The following is a 16,671-nucleotide window of genomic DNA, read 5'->3' on the forward strand; positions in this document are numbered from 1 at the left end:
AAACCAAAATTATAACAATAAGCAAAGAATTACATGGCTAGATAATAGAGTATTATTGCATAATTGCCACTCCTATTGATTATTAATTTTGTAATGTCCCATCAGTATGTGGAAAGAGTCAGATGAACGTTGTACTGATATGGTTCAACTGTTGTCTTTTTTATATCTTTACTGGCCTTATCAGTCAATCCAAGCACATTTTTGTGTTATGTTGAATAGTAAATGTATTTTTCTGGGTTCTCAACCATAAGGTTAGTTTTTAATTTGTAGTGCATTTCAATTCTGATTACTTTTGAGACAAAACAGAGGATCTTCAAGAGCTGCTGACACAGGCTGGATTGAGATACTGATGATCTGGTGCTCATCAGTTCTTAAAGGATTCCCATTGAAGAGAAATAATTAAGTAGGACACCAAAATACCACCTAAAATACATTTAATTAAAAGTTATTTACATTTTTGAACCTTAGATGATTTGTGTTCATATATAACAGGACTTTCATTTGAAAATAACATCTGTGATGTGTTATATCTTGTGTCACTTAAGGGGAGCTGAAACAGCAGGATTTTTTTTGTGGGGGGAGGAGGGGGATGGTGGCGGTGGGGTACATTCATTCTTATGATAGTAGTATGGGAGAGAGGCAATCATCTTTTTCTTGCATAATGATCTATAGGGTTGTCCAAAGAGAAGATATATTCCTGGAATGCTATTAGTTATTTTTTCTTGAGAGTCAAGTCTAATCTTAAACTTTTGAAAATCAATGTTGTTTCACTGAGGTAACCACTAAGAATTTGGACCTTAAGATGATGGATGCATTGCCCTTGTCTAAGTGCTGTATTTGGCATTGTACACATTGTGGTGAGTGGGCACAAAAGCAGCTGTGTGGGAATAGCAGTAATGAAATGGTCTCCTAATTGCTTATGGAAAGTATAAAAAGGCTTAGTGGTGAGATGTGAAAATACAAATGGGGAATAGCCTGCATTAATTCCTTCTGCAGACCAATAGGAAAAATTGGAAGGGGACTAATGCAGAGAAGGCACAGACTATGAAAGGGGAAGCTAGAAGGCTGCTACTAGTTTTAGGTATTAGCTGAAGCTCCTATGGATGGAGTTCAGTGAACACTTGAAGTTGGCAGGGCTATTTTTTCCCACTCTTGTCCCACAGCTGCTTCCTGCAGCTGTATGTTAAAGAGAACTGAGCAACCCGTTTGGCTGAAGGGAGAGCTGTGTGTTCTGAATCCAGTCACAGACTATAGTCACAGAACTTAGACCATGGGTGAGAAGGTCTGTCAAACCCTTTGCAATGGATACAGGACAGCTTAGCCATCTCTAGCTACATGTTTACTAAGCAAATTGCCTCTGTATCTTGCATTCATGCTGTAAAATGTTGTGGTCTTTTCTTGTGTCAAAATGCCCTCGTGGCACCCACACTGGCTCAAGTATGATTTGGAACCCACATATGTGATGAAGTGCAGAAGCTCAGGAGCGTGGTATATGGCTCCTTGGCTTGAAGTGGCTGGGAGAAACATTGTTTTGCTGCATTAGCCTGTGTAGCTATGGCTCCATTTCCTTATATGCTTGAACATGGTAGTCAGGTGGTCCTGTTCAGCGGCACGCTAACAACTGTTAAACCATTGCCCTTGTACCCCTCTTAGTTGCAGTTGTTATATGTAGGGAAAGAAAATTTAGGAAATACCATTAGAGCATCTAGTTAAATGTACTCTGTCCTCATTTTTCTTCTTTTTACGTTCATATCTTGTGTATTGTTACTGTTATCTTCAGAGTGATTTCCAGCCAGGTTCTGTATGAAGACAGTCAGGAGATGAAGAATATTCCTTCAAAACAAAGACTGGTGTTGTGATCCCTAGAATTCCAGCACAGTTTGATTTCTTAAAGTGAGAATTGTTAATATGCTCATTGCAGTGTTTTATCACTGATTGCATATAATTTAAAAAATGTGTATTCATTAGGGAAGCACTTATAGCAGCTTTTTAATTTAAGCATCGCACTAGACTGCTCTCCTGAATACTCAGAAATGTTCAGGTAAAGCTCTAAATCTATGCTGTATGTTTGCAGAATCTTTAACACAAATCTGAGCACGTCTGTGTTTAGTGCAGATCTAAATCAAAGAATCCTTTTAAGCTGCCCTTCCAAGTCCTTACCACCAACTGTAATGGAACAGCCAAATGTATTGATAAACTGTGCCAACATCTCCTTTAGTTTTATTTATTTTTTAGGACGCTTCTTCTCTGAGAGAGTTTGTTCTGTGCGATTTTGAAATAGTAGTTATACTTCTTCTAGGTTATTTCTTATTCCTTTCCAGAAATAAGAACTGCAGCTGTTCTTCTGTTGAGCTAAAGAGAAGAAAGATGGTCTTGACAAATGTTACAGCTGAGTAGCTATGAGGAAGAACTGTGGCAGGATCGATTCAGTGTAGGAGGGAGTAGAAGGCATGAAGGTGCTGATCTAGTGAAATCCTCAGCTGAAAGGAGTGGTGTCAGAAAGATAGTGGGTTTTGAATGGTTACTAAGACTGTTGAGATATAACCAAGAGGGAGCTGGAATTCTGTGAGGAGTTGTGGTCCTTCAGGGCAGGGTTTGTTGGTTCTGGAGCTTCTGGATTAAGAAAGCAATAAGGGTTACATGTGGATATGTTTGCCTAGGTTCTTGGTTTAAGAGATTGACTCATGCTCTTTTCCTTCTTTATTTTGTTTATTTTATTCTTCTCCTGTCTCAATTATTTAAGCCTTCAGACAACAGCATGCTTTATCTTTCGTTTCTTTATTATCTCATACAAACGGTTGAGTGTGTTTTTAAACTTTTTCCCTTTAATGGGTAAATTCAGATGTCACTCAGGTGCTTTAGACCTGGATGTTCTCTTGCATATGACTCTGGATAGAGACTAACTGGAGCTCATTTTAAGCAAAGCTATAAATATTTGTTAATATACTAAGCTTATTGAAGCATATAGCTTCTGCCTACTTTCACAGTGCTAGTGCTCTTTCTACTCTAATTAACTCAGATCCTAAACCATTTCCTTTTGAGGAGAAGAAAATAAGATATGAGATCAGAAATGAATCTTGTTTTCTGACTTACAGATTATCAGAGAAAAAGGAGAATCCTCAACATGGGACAGAATTCAATTTTAATTTCTAAATGTGAGTCATGTAGCTGAACTCAGAAGTGTCTTATTTTAGAGGTCAAATTCTGTTCCTTTGTAGGCATTAAATACTGCTATACTGCTTACCACATTTCTGTTCACTTAGAGGAGCCTAAATCTTAGCTCTGACCTTTCTCTCCCTCTGTGACATCACAGAAATCATACACATTACTTTCAGGTTTCTCAGTCGGCTAGAGGTAGTTTTGAGAACATTCAGCTCTATTACTGAAGGGACTAGGTTATGTTGGCATTAATCAGGTGAAATATAAAGCACCAAGAAATCAGAGAGAGGAGAGATATCTAACAGGTGTAAGGTTATCTGCTAATGACTTTTGAGCATAGGTGAAATCTATTTTAATCACCATGTTACATTTGTTCTGTTTTGCTTTGTCAATATGCCACTTTTGCAGACTAAATGATGTCACCAGGTTTGATGTTCCTTGAGGTCTGCAAATAACCTTTTCTCTTGGAAATTTTTGTTTATGCATTCAAAAAAGCCTTCTGTGGGTCATACTGGAACAAAGCAGATCTAAGTTCAGTTTTTATTGATGAAATTGGAGCTTTTGAACTCAAATTTTTATCATGCAAGTTAAACAAAACTCTTCTTGACTAAGCACAGGAACTTTGCTGCCCGAGGAGGAGAGAAGATTGTGAAGACAAAAATAACTTACTTTACAAACAGGGTTGGTGATTTGCTTGTTTATGTTTTTGTTCAATTGTTTCCTTTTTGTTGTTGTTGTCTTTTTTTTTTTTTTTTTAATTCTGAGCTTGGTGTTGAATTTTTTGAATGGGCACTGGAATGTGTTGTGGTGGTTTGGGTTATTTGGTTACAGGTTGGGTTTCTGGTTTTTGTGTTTTTGTTTTGTTTTGCGTAATCAGTTCATTATTAAAAGGAAATGTCTGAAATCTGAGGACAATGTTTTAACTATTGCCCTGGATAGATTAAGTGTATTTTGTCTGCCAAAGAACACAAAGTACTTTTAAGTTGCTTAAACAAAAGGTTATGAAATATAGGAACAGATACTGAACTGAATAATAAGAGCTGCACAGTCAAGTCCCTCAGCTAGTCCTAGTGCTGCAGTGTGTTGAATTGCAGACTGAAAAACTGAAGGTCATCTCTTTCTAAAGAGCAAATCCAGTCCAAAAGAAGCAAGCACCTTGCATCAGATAGAGGCCCTTTGAATAAAGGGATGAATTTCCTTCTGCCTAGCAAATCTGCCATAGTGCTTTCTATGAATATGTAAATGGTTTTAACCTGTGGAATGGGAGAAAAGACTCAACTTTTTTTCATATCTTCATGGTATCAGTACTTGTGTATGTGAAGTAGAGGCCAACATCCACAGCAATATTTATACTACATTCCATGGAATTGCTACCAGCTGCTTGTGGAATCTGGGTATAGAATGTATATACATTATACCGTAGTGTGTTCTCCTATTTCACACCTAATGAGGTCAAGTCAGTATGGCAGAAATAAGCATTTATGTGTTTGGCTGGATCAAGGCCCTAATCTCAAAAGTAATGTTAAGTGTCTTGATCTTGGAAGTACTTAAGCTATTCAAAACCTGCCTGAACAACCTGCTGAAGTTGACCCAGCTTTGAGGGATGAACTAGATGATTCCCTGTGATTCTTTAACAGTCTTACCTTTTTGTAAAATTACAGATCGACAAAGATGGGGAGAACTGAATGCTTTGCCATGAGGCAGCATGCCAGTACAGTCTATACGAAATAGCTCTGCAAGTCACTGGAAGTGATCTGGACTTATTTGATCCTATTAGACATTTTGCGGGCTCTTGTCTATTTGTTTACATAAATCACTGTGAGTGTCAGGCAATGCTGAGAAATTTTGGTCAGCTCTTTTATTAGGAAATGATTTGCACTTCTAAATTTTTGCTTAATCAGAGCAAAATTTGATGGATTATTTTTGGAATAATTACTTGATATGTAAAATGTCTTTGGAGAATATTTAAAGTAATTTTTTCTTGTATTCATGTGTGATTGGGTGGACAATGGAAGAGGCCCTAAAAGACATGGATTAATTTAGCATCTTTGCTACTCAATTGTTGGTGGTGGTTTATTATGCCCTTGTAGAAATCGCTTTACCTTCTATGCCTTGTTTTCTTTCTCTTTAGATAGTAGATGAGTATCTTTGTTGTATTAAAAGAGCTCTGGGACTCTTTTAATTTTACTGGGGCTCTTAGCAATGTTAAATATTCCAAAAGAAGCAAACTAGATTTTTAAGGGATCCATATAAAGTTTAATAAGTTCTGTAAGAATATTAAGTGCAGCAGAAATGTATGTATAAACCTTGGGTGTTGGTCTAAAATAGTTTATTTTTTAAAGTATAGAATTGCTAATAGGCACAAAAGGGTAGTTTATTTTTAGAGGACTAGTTATTCTGAAAGTTTATGAATGGGGTAGTTAGAATATTTTAGAATAAAGTATACATGAAGACATTAAAAAAACAAGTTGTATTTTTAACTCCTTACCGTTAATTTGTTGATGTTACGATTATGTTACTGTAATGCTGTTAAGTTTAATGTTTATCATCACTAACGTAGTATGTTCAACTGTGTTGTGGAATATCTCGTCAGTAATTGTAGTTCAGCAATGTGTATGCTCTTTGAGTTGTTTTAGGGAATAAGAAAACATCTGAAGCTAATGAAAGGAAGAGCTGTACCTGTTTTTTTTTTTTTGTTAGTTTGGTTTTGCCAGGCAGGAAGAATAAGCATGTGATAATAACCACATTCTCACAATACTTAACCCATCCTGCCCCCTAGTATTAAAGAGTACTGAACTTCGGTGTTCTTATGTCTTTGCTTCAAACATGTTAGATTTTCTGAAATAGCTGTAAAATTTCCCATGTAAGATTGTGGGATCTGTAATAGAAGATACAGAACTATTCTTTTTTTTTTCATGGGCAGAAAGTGCCCGGTTCTCTTTTATATTAGATATTTATATTGATTATTTGCTAACAAAACAAAACATTACAAACATTTATATTGCCAAATTTGATTATTATGATAAGAAGTAGTATAGAAACAGTCTTGGAAATACTTGTTATACTTGACTGCAATGAAACGAAGCCCTTGTTACAGCTTTCCTAAATCTGATTTGTTTGAGGCGCATTAGAAGAGGCACTTAAAAAAGCGCAACTTGTGTAAGTTGATAATTTCATCTGTTTACCTAAAGACACTCTTCTCACTTGTGATTATTTTTAATGTTCCTCTATTGAGTGAAGTGAGGAGCCTTACCTGCTGTAATTTAAGGAATTCAAGCATGCTGAATGAAACAAAATTTCCTTGAAACGAGGAGGCATATTTGAAACTGTCAGTTTACTATGAAGTTTGTTTAGCTTCTTGGATGCATGTGAATGTATGTAATTTGCAAGCACTTTGAATAATATTGACAGTAAGGAGCCTTTCAAAAGAACAGGAAATTAAAAAAAAAAAAAAAAAAAAAAAAAAAAGCATAACCATCCTCCTTTCCTTATCCACAGGATCCCAGTCAAAACCTTATGTAGGTAAAAAAAAAAAAAAAAAGAAAAGAAACAAAAAAACAACAGCACAACTAGGCAGCTTAGAGGAAAATTCTTATAGATGCTTTTTTTATAACAAAATGTCAGCTGTAATGCAGAAATAAGAGAATATCAGGGAGTATGCACATTACCATATTGCTTAGAGAAAAGAGAGACATTAAATGCAAGGATGAGGAATTGCAAAGAATTAAGAGATTGTTTTATGCTTCCCATCTTCTCCTTATGGACTGGTTCCATCATGTTATGAGAATTAAGCTTTTCTGTGTTTATGCTGATGTTTTAGGGCTTTAAAAGCTTAAATTGCTTTATTGCCTTAGCATTAGGTCATCTCCATGTTTTATTGTTTTGGGAAGTGAAGAGCGTGGCAGTTGGCAACTTCAGAATGAGTTGTGAGATAACTGACTGCTGAAAGCTTCTGGGAACTGATGTTGAACCACAGGCCCAAACCTGGCATTTTTTACAGTTGGAGACTTTTTTATAAAGAAAAGCACTCATATTAAGCGGTTATTTTTTCCTTATCTATTCTCAGGGTTGCTCTTGTGGAAAATATTCCTGAAGGGATCAACTATTCAGACAGTGCACCATCCCACTTGTCTCTTTTCCAAGGCTGGATGAATTTGCTTAATATGGCTGAAAAGTCTGTTGACATAGTATCTTCCCAGTGGGACCTCAATCACAGTCATCCATCAGCATGCCAGGTATGTTCTAGACTAAAAAAAAGATGGGACTTTAACAATCTGTTTTTGTTGTTTGTGAATTGTTTAGAGCTGCAGCCCTTCTCTGTAGAAAACTTAATTGTTTGGGTAGTTTAAAAAACAAACAAACATTTTCTTATGAGGATTGTCCTGCCAAGATATTAGTTTTCTGAGAGTGGTGGCACAGTGGACTAGAGAACACACTCAACACATTTGTATCACTTTCCTCTTAGGAAAGGATATCATTGTATAATCTTAAGAAACTTGCAAAATTGTAACTATTCAAACACATCTGTAATTTGGGAATATCCATAAAACTATATACTTATTTTCTACTTGGTGCAACTGATCAGGTAAAAGAGTATGTGGATTAGTTCTGCAGCCAAACTGATGTGTAAAATTACACTTACAAATTATCTGATAGCAAAAGTATCAGATGATTCTTAATATCTTTTCAAAATGAATCTGAAGGGTGATGAGTTAGGGCTTGTGCAATAAAATACAGTAGGAAAAATCATAAACCACCAGATGAAGCAAGTATGCATTACAGTGATGCTGTGCCAACAAATATATTATTCTTGATAGCAGTCACCTCAGAAAATGGGGAAAGGGCAGATTTCCACTTAGTGTTACCCTGTCAAACTAAGATATCGAAGAAGTGATGGGCTGAGAATATCTTTTTTAATAATGGATTGTTTGCTGGAAAAAGCCACTCAGCTGGAATGGACTTCAGTCAAAATCACAATAAACATAAGGAATCTACAATACTATACTATGTCACAAACTTTTCACTTTCCTCTCTAGTTTGGATGATATGTGCAGTAAAAAATGCCTTAAGTTAAGTGGTGGACAGTGACTGGTATTGTCAGCAACCAAAGATGGTGCTTCAAACTGCCTATGTTTTCAGACGATGAACTGAATGGTACTTCTTTTTAGAGAGGCTGTTGCCTGGCTGAAAGGCATACATTCACTTTCTTCAGAATCTACTCTATGTCCATTTAAATGTGTGAAAACCTGAGCTGAGCATTCAAATGGAAAATTTAGCACAAACCCTTCCTTTTATAATGCTTATAAATATTGGAGTAGAGTTCTTGAATAAATTCATTGAATATCAAAATATTGAGGCTTTTCACAATGTAATTATGCAGCTAAGCTTTATTTAAATTCATTGCCTAAGAAACTTCAAACCCATGTTCTGTCATTCAAGCAGATGAATTCACAGAGAATGCCTTAGATGTTTTCAAGATGTGCATGAATTGGTATGTGCATGAATCTTTAAAAAAAAAATTTGTCTGAAAAAATTCAACATGTCATTTGCTTTAAAACCAGCAGAGCCTAACAAATCCCAAACAGAGAGTAAAAATAGCAAACTGGAAATTGGGATTTCAGTAGTTGAGCATCAATTCCATTTACTGTTCCACATTTTCATGCAAAGAACTGTAAGATGTTGCTGAGTGTCAGAACAGGGAAAAGGAAGAAGAGACACATAAGTGAATTTGCTTCTTCATCCTTAAATGCACTGTTTAAGCCAAAAAAAATGTAGCATGTTTTTAGTAATATTCTATTTTAGATTTCTATATAGAATACATAGTAGTCTTACAAAAGTAATTACTTCTGTTTAAAATGTGATTAATATTCCAGTCATTCCCTCAATTGTACAGCAGTGCGAGCTGAACAGCTGATAGATTTTTCTGTCAAGCTTGTCTATTCATCCTTAAACACTGTGCTGCTATTGGCCAATCTAATTGCTAAAGAAATTGACAAAGAGGCAGGGATTCTTAGCAAATTGCTGCCTTAGAGAGTGTGCACAAAGCTTAGTGAGTGAAAAATAGGGAAGGAAACCTGTATCATTGCATCTGCTTTTTAAGGTCATAAAATGGAAGAGAAATGACAGTGAAGCTTCAGTAATTGTTATCCGGTAGTGTTCAAAAGTCAGATATCCTTGGGTCTTTACAAATTTGGATTCAGGGAAATTTATTCTCACATAATAGAAATATTATGCAGGGACTGTTGCAAAACTTCTAGGTACTGTAGTGGTTATAGTTGAGGAAGTTCTAGTTGTTCCCTAAATGATGCTGCTTTTATCAGAAACTGAGAACACAACCATTTTCTTTAGGGACTCACAACCTGCTGTATTACAATTTTCATTTTGTGAATGGTAAGATGTATTACAAAGCAAGTTTCTTTATGTGACCAGTTTCAAAGACATTGATTTTTGGAGGAGAATAGCTGAGTAGGCTAGATTGCTTTTCCTTAACTGCAGGAACTAGCCATGTTCTTTGTGTATGTGTATTTATGGGCACGCATGAATCTATGTGTGTATGTCGTACAAAAACCAAGTGGTTCTGACTTCATCTCTATTTCCCTACCTGTTGTGCTGTTCTCAGATGGCTTGATGGGAGAAGTCTCCCACTCCACCTGAATATCGTATGTAAGCCAGCTGTCCAGCTTGGTAATGAAATCTCTGAAGGTGAAAAGTGTGTCATTTGCAGACATGTGTCATACAAGGGTCTTACGTGATTTGTTTGATAGAACAAATGTTTGTGCCAGAGATTAGTTATCCACCCTTTACAATTATTAAAAAATGTTAGTAAGTACACAGAGGATGAGAACATCTGTAAACCTAGCAGCTGCCAGCAGAAATTGACTACAGCCAGCTACAGAAATTTCAGTGTATTTTCTTTCTAATACTTCCAAAGCCATTTCTCCCTGTCAGATGGTGGCATTTTCCTGATACGGCTGATACAAAATGAGACATAAAAACTTTCTCTTTTTAATTTCTATAATGAAAGCATTTTTTTGGACTCTGCGCTTCTAAAAGTTGGTTGGAGTCTACACTAGCTATTTTGCTAGAAAAACACGAGGAGAGCATTTTGAGTTTCTCTGTTTTGCATTAAATAGCAGAAGTTAGATTTAGGGTTCTTTATTTACCATATTGGTTTCTGCCAGCATGCTGTGCTTGTCACTGATGTTTTACAGATATGCCTTAACAATTGATGGTAGGGCAACTTGTTAAAACTGTAAGTAGAATTATAAATTCAGAAGAAAATTCTGGAAGTAACTGGTTTTATTTCTGTTGAAATAAAAAGTTAAGCATTATCTAAATTGTAGATATCTAAGCTTTTGAGGGGAACAGTAATTCACTTTTAGAAAACTTCAGTAAATGCATTTTTTGGTTTTTATCTTCCCTGTTTTATTTTTAATGAGGAATGCAGGCTGACAAAGGTAACAGTAAGCAAAGGAAATCATCCAGGCTGGAATCAGTCTGCCTAGGAAGAGTTAAGAAACTTCTTTGTGGGGAATTTCAGAGTTTTTTGGTAGTTGTAACTTTTTTTTTAATTTTGTTCACCAGCTTGCTGTGGCATGTTGGGACTGCTGTTTGAGATGGATGGTAGCCTAAAGCTGTTTGTTTGTTTGTTATATACTTTTTACAGCTTATTTTGTCTTTTTCAGTAGATTTCCTGACACAGCGTTGTGAAAATATAAGATAATATTTTATCAGGAGAGTTGTTTTCTTAATGTTATTGTATGCTAAAATGCAAAAAAAAACAGTGAAAGTAGCGTGCTGCATTTCCATGGCATTTGGCTTGTTACTATTTCTCAGTCCTCACAATCTAACTGTATAAGAGTGATTCAGATGGATGTAGTGGCACAGCAGCCTCATATTGTCTCACAGAGAAAGTGTGGTCTATATGACAGGATGAGGGTTTGTATTTAACAGAAGCATTTCAAATGTGCTGACAACAGTGACAAAAATCTTCAGACCTTCTGTCCTGTCTCTTTTCTTTTTCATAGAACAAAACAGTAAAATTGCAAGTGAATGTGTCAGAAAGTATAGAAACTGAGTTTCAAATTAATATTAATGGGAAAAGAAGGCCAGGTACTTCAACAGTGAGAAAGAATTTCTTATGTCCTACTTTACTAAAACAGCTTGTGTATTTCTCATAGTTGTTTAGAATGCCTAGACTTAAGCCTTGGTGAGGATTCTAATATCTGGTGAGGAATTATGCAGCAAGAGATATAAATGAAGGACTTATTTCCAGTTCTGATGCTGGATGATATTTTTTTGTTTTCATGTAGAAACACAGATGTTTGTGGTTAGTGCAGTCCTAGTCTTAGCCACACTTCATGATTCTGTAACAATTGCTACTTAGAGATGTTTATATGTTTTTATCAGTCTGAAGTTTCACTATGTGTGAACATATTTGGACAAAAAAGGACATGATAAACACATAGCTTCTGATGTTCCTGATGGGAAAACAGATGTATTTTCAGAGAAGATGTCTTAATTGAATCACTCCAAATGATGTATTCACCCCTTGGGTGGGCCACTCAGCTGTCAGAGTAGCCAGGGTGCCGCACTGGACACATCAGCACATGCTAAGATCAGGTAAAACAGGTCAAGGTACAGGCTGGAAACAGTGCAGTTTGTTGTGGACCCCAGATGTGATTGCAGTCTAGCAGCACTAGTCTGCAGCAATTACAGGAGAGACCCTCTGGGGGATCCAGGGCACCAAGGAATGCTGCTCAGTAGCAGGGTGCTGCTGTCCAGGGGTTTCACTGGAGCTGCTGCATAATTCTGTATGCAGCACCCAACCCCTGCACACTATTATCTCTTTAATTCTTAACTCTGGTAACATCTGCCTTCTTTAATAAATAAATCCTTCCAACTAACATCCTTCACAAATAAATTAAACTAAAAAGATGAGAAAGATCTTTTTAGCTTTGTGACTAATGGGAATGTCTGATTTGCATAGCAGTTCAACAAGGGCTTTTAGGTATGTAAGATAAAATGTGGGTGCTATTTCTTCCAAACAAGAACACCTAGTCATCTCAAAAGTGCTGAGTCTAATAAGTATTCAGATCTTCATGTAGAGCATGCTTTTACTGTTATGTTCTCTTGCTTTCATTGCTGCAGCATCTTGTTGACTGCTAAATTCCTGGAAGCCCTGGGTTGAGCAGGGAGCTATGCTGTGGATTTGAGCCATCAAACAGGCACTAATAGCAGATCTGTGTTTCCACTACAGTCTCTGGCTGCTCTGTAATTTTGAGAAAGCTAGTTTGTAGGAGGCTAGGTATTCTTATTTTGCCATATACATTTGGAAGTGAATCTTAGGAAATGTCTGTACTGTAGACAAATGAAGAGCTAATTTCTGTGACTGCTGAAATCCCAGCAAGGTTCAATTGGACTTCACAGGGCAAAGAGACTTCCCATTGGCTGCTGTTTCGTGGTGTGGTGAGGAAAGAGGGCTTCTGAATTAAACATTCACTCTGTAGAAGTCAACTTTTTCTTTTATTTTTGGACATGGAAAAATATGACTTGATTGGAGATTTTTATTTTTCATGGGAAACAATTGCCTTAATTGCCTTAATCTTGGTTTCTGTAACATGTATGAGGTTCCCTTTTTGTATTCTTTGTTAGAAATAGTGCTTACATAGTAAAAATCATGCATAATAACAGGGAAAATTACATAAAATAAATGTAGATTATTGTCTTTCTGTCTGGTATAGCTCTTCTAAACACGAGCATGTGACTACATGAAAGTTTTTTGCACTATATTTGGAACCACTTAAAAAAACAACAAATAATCAATACAAAAGTGTGTGATGAAGTCTTTTCCATGCACTTTTTATGCTGATTTAACATAACGTAATTGGTTAAAAGAAACCTAATATAAAAATACATTCATGCAGCATCAAGAACTAGACACTTCACTCTCTGTGTGTTGCTTGTCGTCATCAGTGATACTGCACAGCCTGGGAAAAGCAAAAGGCAAGTTTGGCCTTCAGAACAGTAACTTGCTAACCTTCAGTGTAGCTTTAACCATATTTAGGAAGTTACTTACTCACCCACTGTAGTAGGTATGCATATGACATGAATCTTTGATGATATGCCATTTAAACAATACACTGCTTCACCACTTTCGCTTTCCTTTACTGTTCTTTCCAGGGTCAACGTCTTTTTGAAAAATTGCTTGAACTGGCATCCCGAAATATTGAGATAAAACTAGTGAGTGACATACTGCCTGTGGAATCAAAAGTATTAAATGACCTGAAATCAAAGGGTAAGACCAATGTCTTTATGTTGTTATGCCTCTGACTGCTATGTAATGTTCATTTTACTTTAAAGCCAGATGACATGTGAACTGCAAACTACTGTTGAGCTGCGTTGTCCTATGAGCCTTGAGTTTTCTTTGATTCATAGTTATTAAAAGTCTGAAACTCTTACTGTGGCTGGAGTAGATATTTGCCATTTGCACTGGTTAAAAAGGCGATGCGGTGTTTACATAGATGTTTAAATGCACTATAGCCGTACTAATGGTAGGCAGTGCTACCTGAGAAATTGCTGCTATACTCTGTGGGACAAGGTAGTTTCCTCTTTAAAGCAATAACAAAATAATTTATTAAAACATGTCTATGCTACTGATGATTCTGAAGTACAGGAAAGTACTTTTAGTCGGATTTGGCCAACTGACACCGGTTTCTGCGTTATGTGTGTGCCTACTTTCCTAAGGATTGTTTTGAAATTCAAAATCCCTGTTCAAAGAAGAGGTACGCACTGAAGCTACATGACTTCCTTTATGTAAAACTGTCTAAAAAAATAATAAAATTGAAGAGAATTTAAGAAATGCTAAAAGGATCTCTTAAGAATTTTGACAACCTCACACACATTTCTCTTGAATAAAAATACCTTTATTTAGATATTCTGATGAAAGCATTATTTCAATGGTAGGATAAATTTTAAAAGGAATAGGTAATCTGTATATCCTGATAATCATCATTTCTGAGACAGGTTACTTTAATATATGGATCAGAAAGAGAATTCTAAAAAAAAAAAAACAAGTTAAGTGTTTACTACTTGTGCCAACACCCTAACATATCATTGCATGATAAAGAATAAAGAACATCCTTTTCCAGCCAGAATTAATCTTTGTTTAAATTCCTTATAATCTCCTGACTGGGAAAATAAAACAAAAAATTACTAGTGGAAGTCCTGTTTCACTAAGTGGACTGCCAAGACTGGCATGTTTTTGAGGACTGATGTGTTATTTCAATGTGATCATTGTGGAGACTTGTCACTTCATGACATTGCCTGTTCCAGGACTTTGATTATTTTTACTGCATGACTAAAGGTGATACTGATTCTGAGGCTACATTAGCTTTGACAGACATCTGTGAAATAAGGAATCATATTTTTCTGATGTGTTGAAAAAATAAATGTCTATTATAATATCAACACCAATGAAACTGTCTATTAAAAAAGTCATTTCATTCACCTGTGATTCTGGTGTCCCAAGCTGCACTGAGTCAAATGCAATTAAAGGTAGGGCCTGTGCATTTATGTTGTTGTACCTCACAATTGATATTTTAATTATAATTTATTTAGAATACCAAATATAAAAAAAAATCCCCTTTCCAAGAAAGATGAGCAAAAATTTTAACTGGGAAAGGAAACCATTTGTCATTAACATTTATGTCAGTTTGTGGGAATTAATTAGATCCGTTAACTTGCTGAGCAAGCAAATAAAACATAAGCTTTTACTATTTTATTAGTTTCAGCTTCCCTTATGACTAATTCAGATTCCTGAGACAGGAAATTTTAGAGTATTCAAATGAAGGGATCAATATAATTGAGTGCTCTGAGCTACTCTGAGAATCAGAGTAACTTTTATGTAGTAATTCTTGTGAGTTTTGTTGCCATCCTCTTAGATCCCTGTTCTACTTTTGGCCTTTTCTGAAGATCAATATTGTAAATTCCTGCTTTTCTCAGTATGGATGCTTTTCCTCATTCTGTATTTTAGTTTATTTCTTCAAATTCTTGAATTTTTCTTAAAATTTCTTAATGATGATGAAATGATTGCCAGCTCTGTTGCCTTACATTTATATTGGTTTGTTGTTTTTTATTCCCAGGAACTTGTTAATCTTTATTTGGTTCTGCATTCCTAAGAGACAACTTAGGTTTGACATGCCACTTTCAATTAGAAGGTCAGACTTAATTGTTTATCTGAATTGGGCAGAGGAGGGTCTGAGTACTGTTTCATGCTTCACCAACCTATAAACTCAGCTGATTGTTCCTAAACAGCAAATGTTCATGTAGCCCGGGCTACAAGCAGTAGTGAGGAGAGAAAGCACTTACATAGCTTGTTTGACTTTGGGAGTTTTGCACATTCCAGAGCCTGCCTTCCCCTTGCTAGGTAAGCATAGACTATCATCTTCTTTCTAAAGGAGATTTTGTGAAATAGTCAGACCATTTCTGCATACTAGAATTGTGAAATATCCTGAGTTGGTAGGGACCCACAAGGATCTTTCCTGGTTTCACAAATGACGACCTGGAATTCAAACCTTATTTCTGTGAGCAATGTCCAAATGCTTCTTGAACTCCAACAGACTTTGGGGACATGACCACTGCCCTGGGCAGTCCGTTCCATGCTCACCAACCTCTAGTGCAGAACCTGTCCCTAACCCCCATTGCCTCCCCCCTGATGCAGCTCCATGCCGTTCCCTCGGGCCCTGTCGCTGTCACACAGAGAAGAGCTCAGCGCTGCCCCTCCGCTCCCTGTGAGGAGCTGCAGCTGCCATCAGGCCTCTCCTCAGCTCCTCTGCTCTGAGCACACCCAGGGACCTCAGCAGTTCCTCATACATCCTGCCCTATAGACCCTTTATCATCTTTGTAGCCCTCTTTTGGATGCTCTCTGACAGGTTTCTGTCCTTCTTGTATTGTGACACCTAAAACTACCGGCAGTGCTCAAGGTGAAACCACAGCAGTGCAGAGCAGAATGGGACTGGCAGACTGTCCTAGTGAACACAAGATATAGTTGCTATTACACAGGTTGTGGAAGAGCCTTGTCTTTCTTTTCACCAGTCTGGATGATCAGCACCCATGAGCTGTGCTCCTACTCCATGCAGGCTGGTTCCTGGGGTCAGAATGAGTGTTAACTTGGGTATCATCAACCACAGGCTGTGCCTGTTCAAATAGTACCTGAGAACCTTTAAGTATGGTGCAGTCAGGGCTTCCCAAACATCACCTGCATTTTCTTAGCCCAGGGAGTCTCCCTCACTGTGCATCTTCAGGAAGAGTGCCCTTTTTGACTTCAGTAGCCAATGTAAAAGCCAAAGTTACTGCTTGATGAGCTAAATTTGATCATTCATGATCATTTTTTGGTTTGGTTTGGTTTGGTATTTTTTTTTTTTTTTTGTACTAAGAACCATAATATTTAACAGCATTACTGCATCTCAGCCCAGATATTGGGACTACAGCTAAAAGCCAGCTTACTCTATC

At 36.7% G+C, this 16,671-nt stretch overlaps 1 protein-coding gene across 5 annotated transcripts in view; it reads left to right on the forward strand.

The window, feature by feature from the left end:
• PLD5 (phospholipase D family member 5) overlaps window positions 1–16,671 on the forward strand; it is a 205,141-nt gene that overhangs the window by 133,034 nt on the left and 55,436 nt on the right. For 4 of the 5 annotated variants that reach the window (XM_090135364.1, XM_090135361.1, XM_090135360.1 and 1 more), the window contains 2 exons: window positions 7,226–7,394; window positions 13,342–13,456. In XM_090135364.1, coding sequence (XP_089991490.1) covers window positions 7,226–7,394; window positions 13,342–13,456 — 284 coding nt within the window. Of the gene's footprint in view, window positions 1–3,353; window positions 3,841–7,225; window positions 7,395–13,341; window positions 13,457–16,671 lie in introns of those variants that run through there. The other variant, XM_090135363.1, reaches the window with a different exon arrangement.

Source organism: Phasianus colchicus, chromosome 2 (genome assembly GCF_987193195.1).
Source record: "Phasianus colchicus chromosome 2, bPhaCol1.hap1.1, whole genome shotgun sequence".
Taxonomy (NCBI): Eukaryota; Metazoa; Chordata; class Aves; order Galliformes; family Phasianidae; genus Phasianus; species Phasianus colchicus.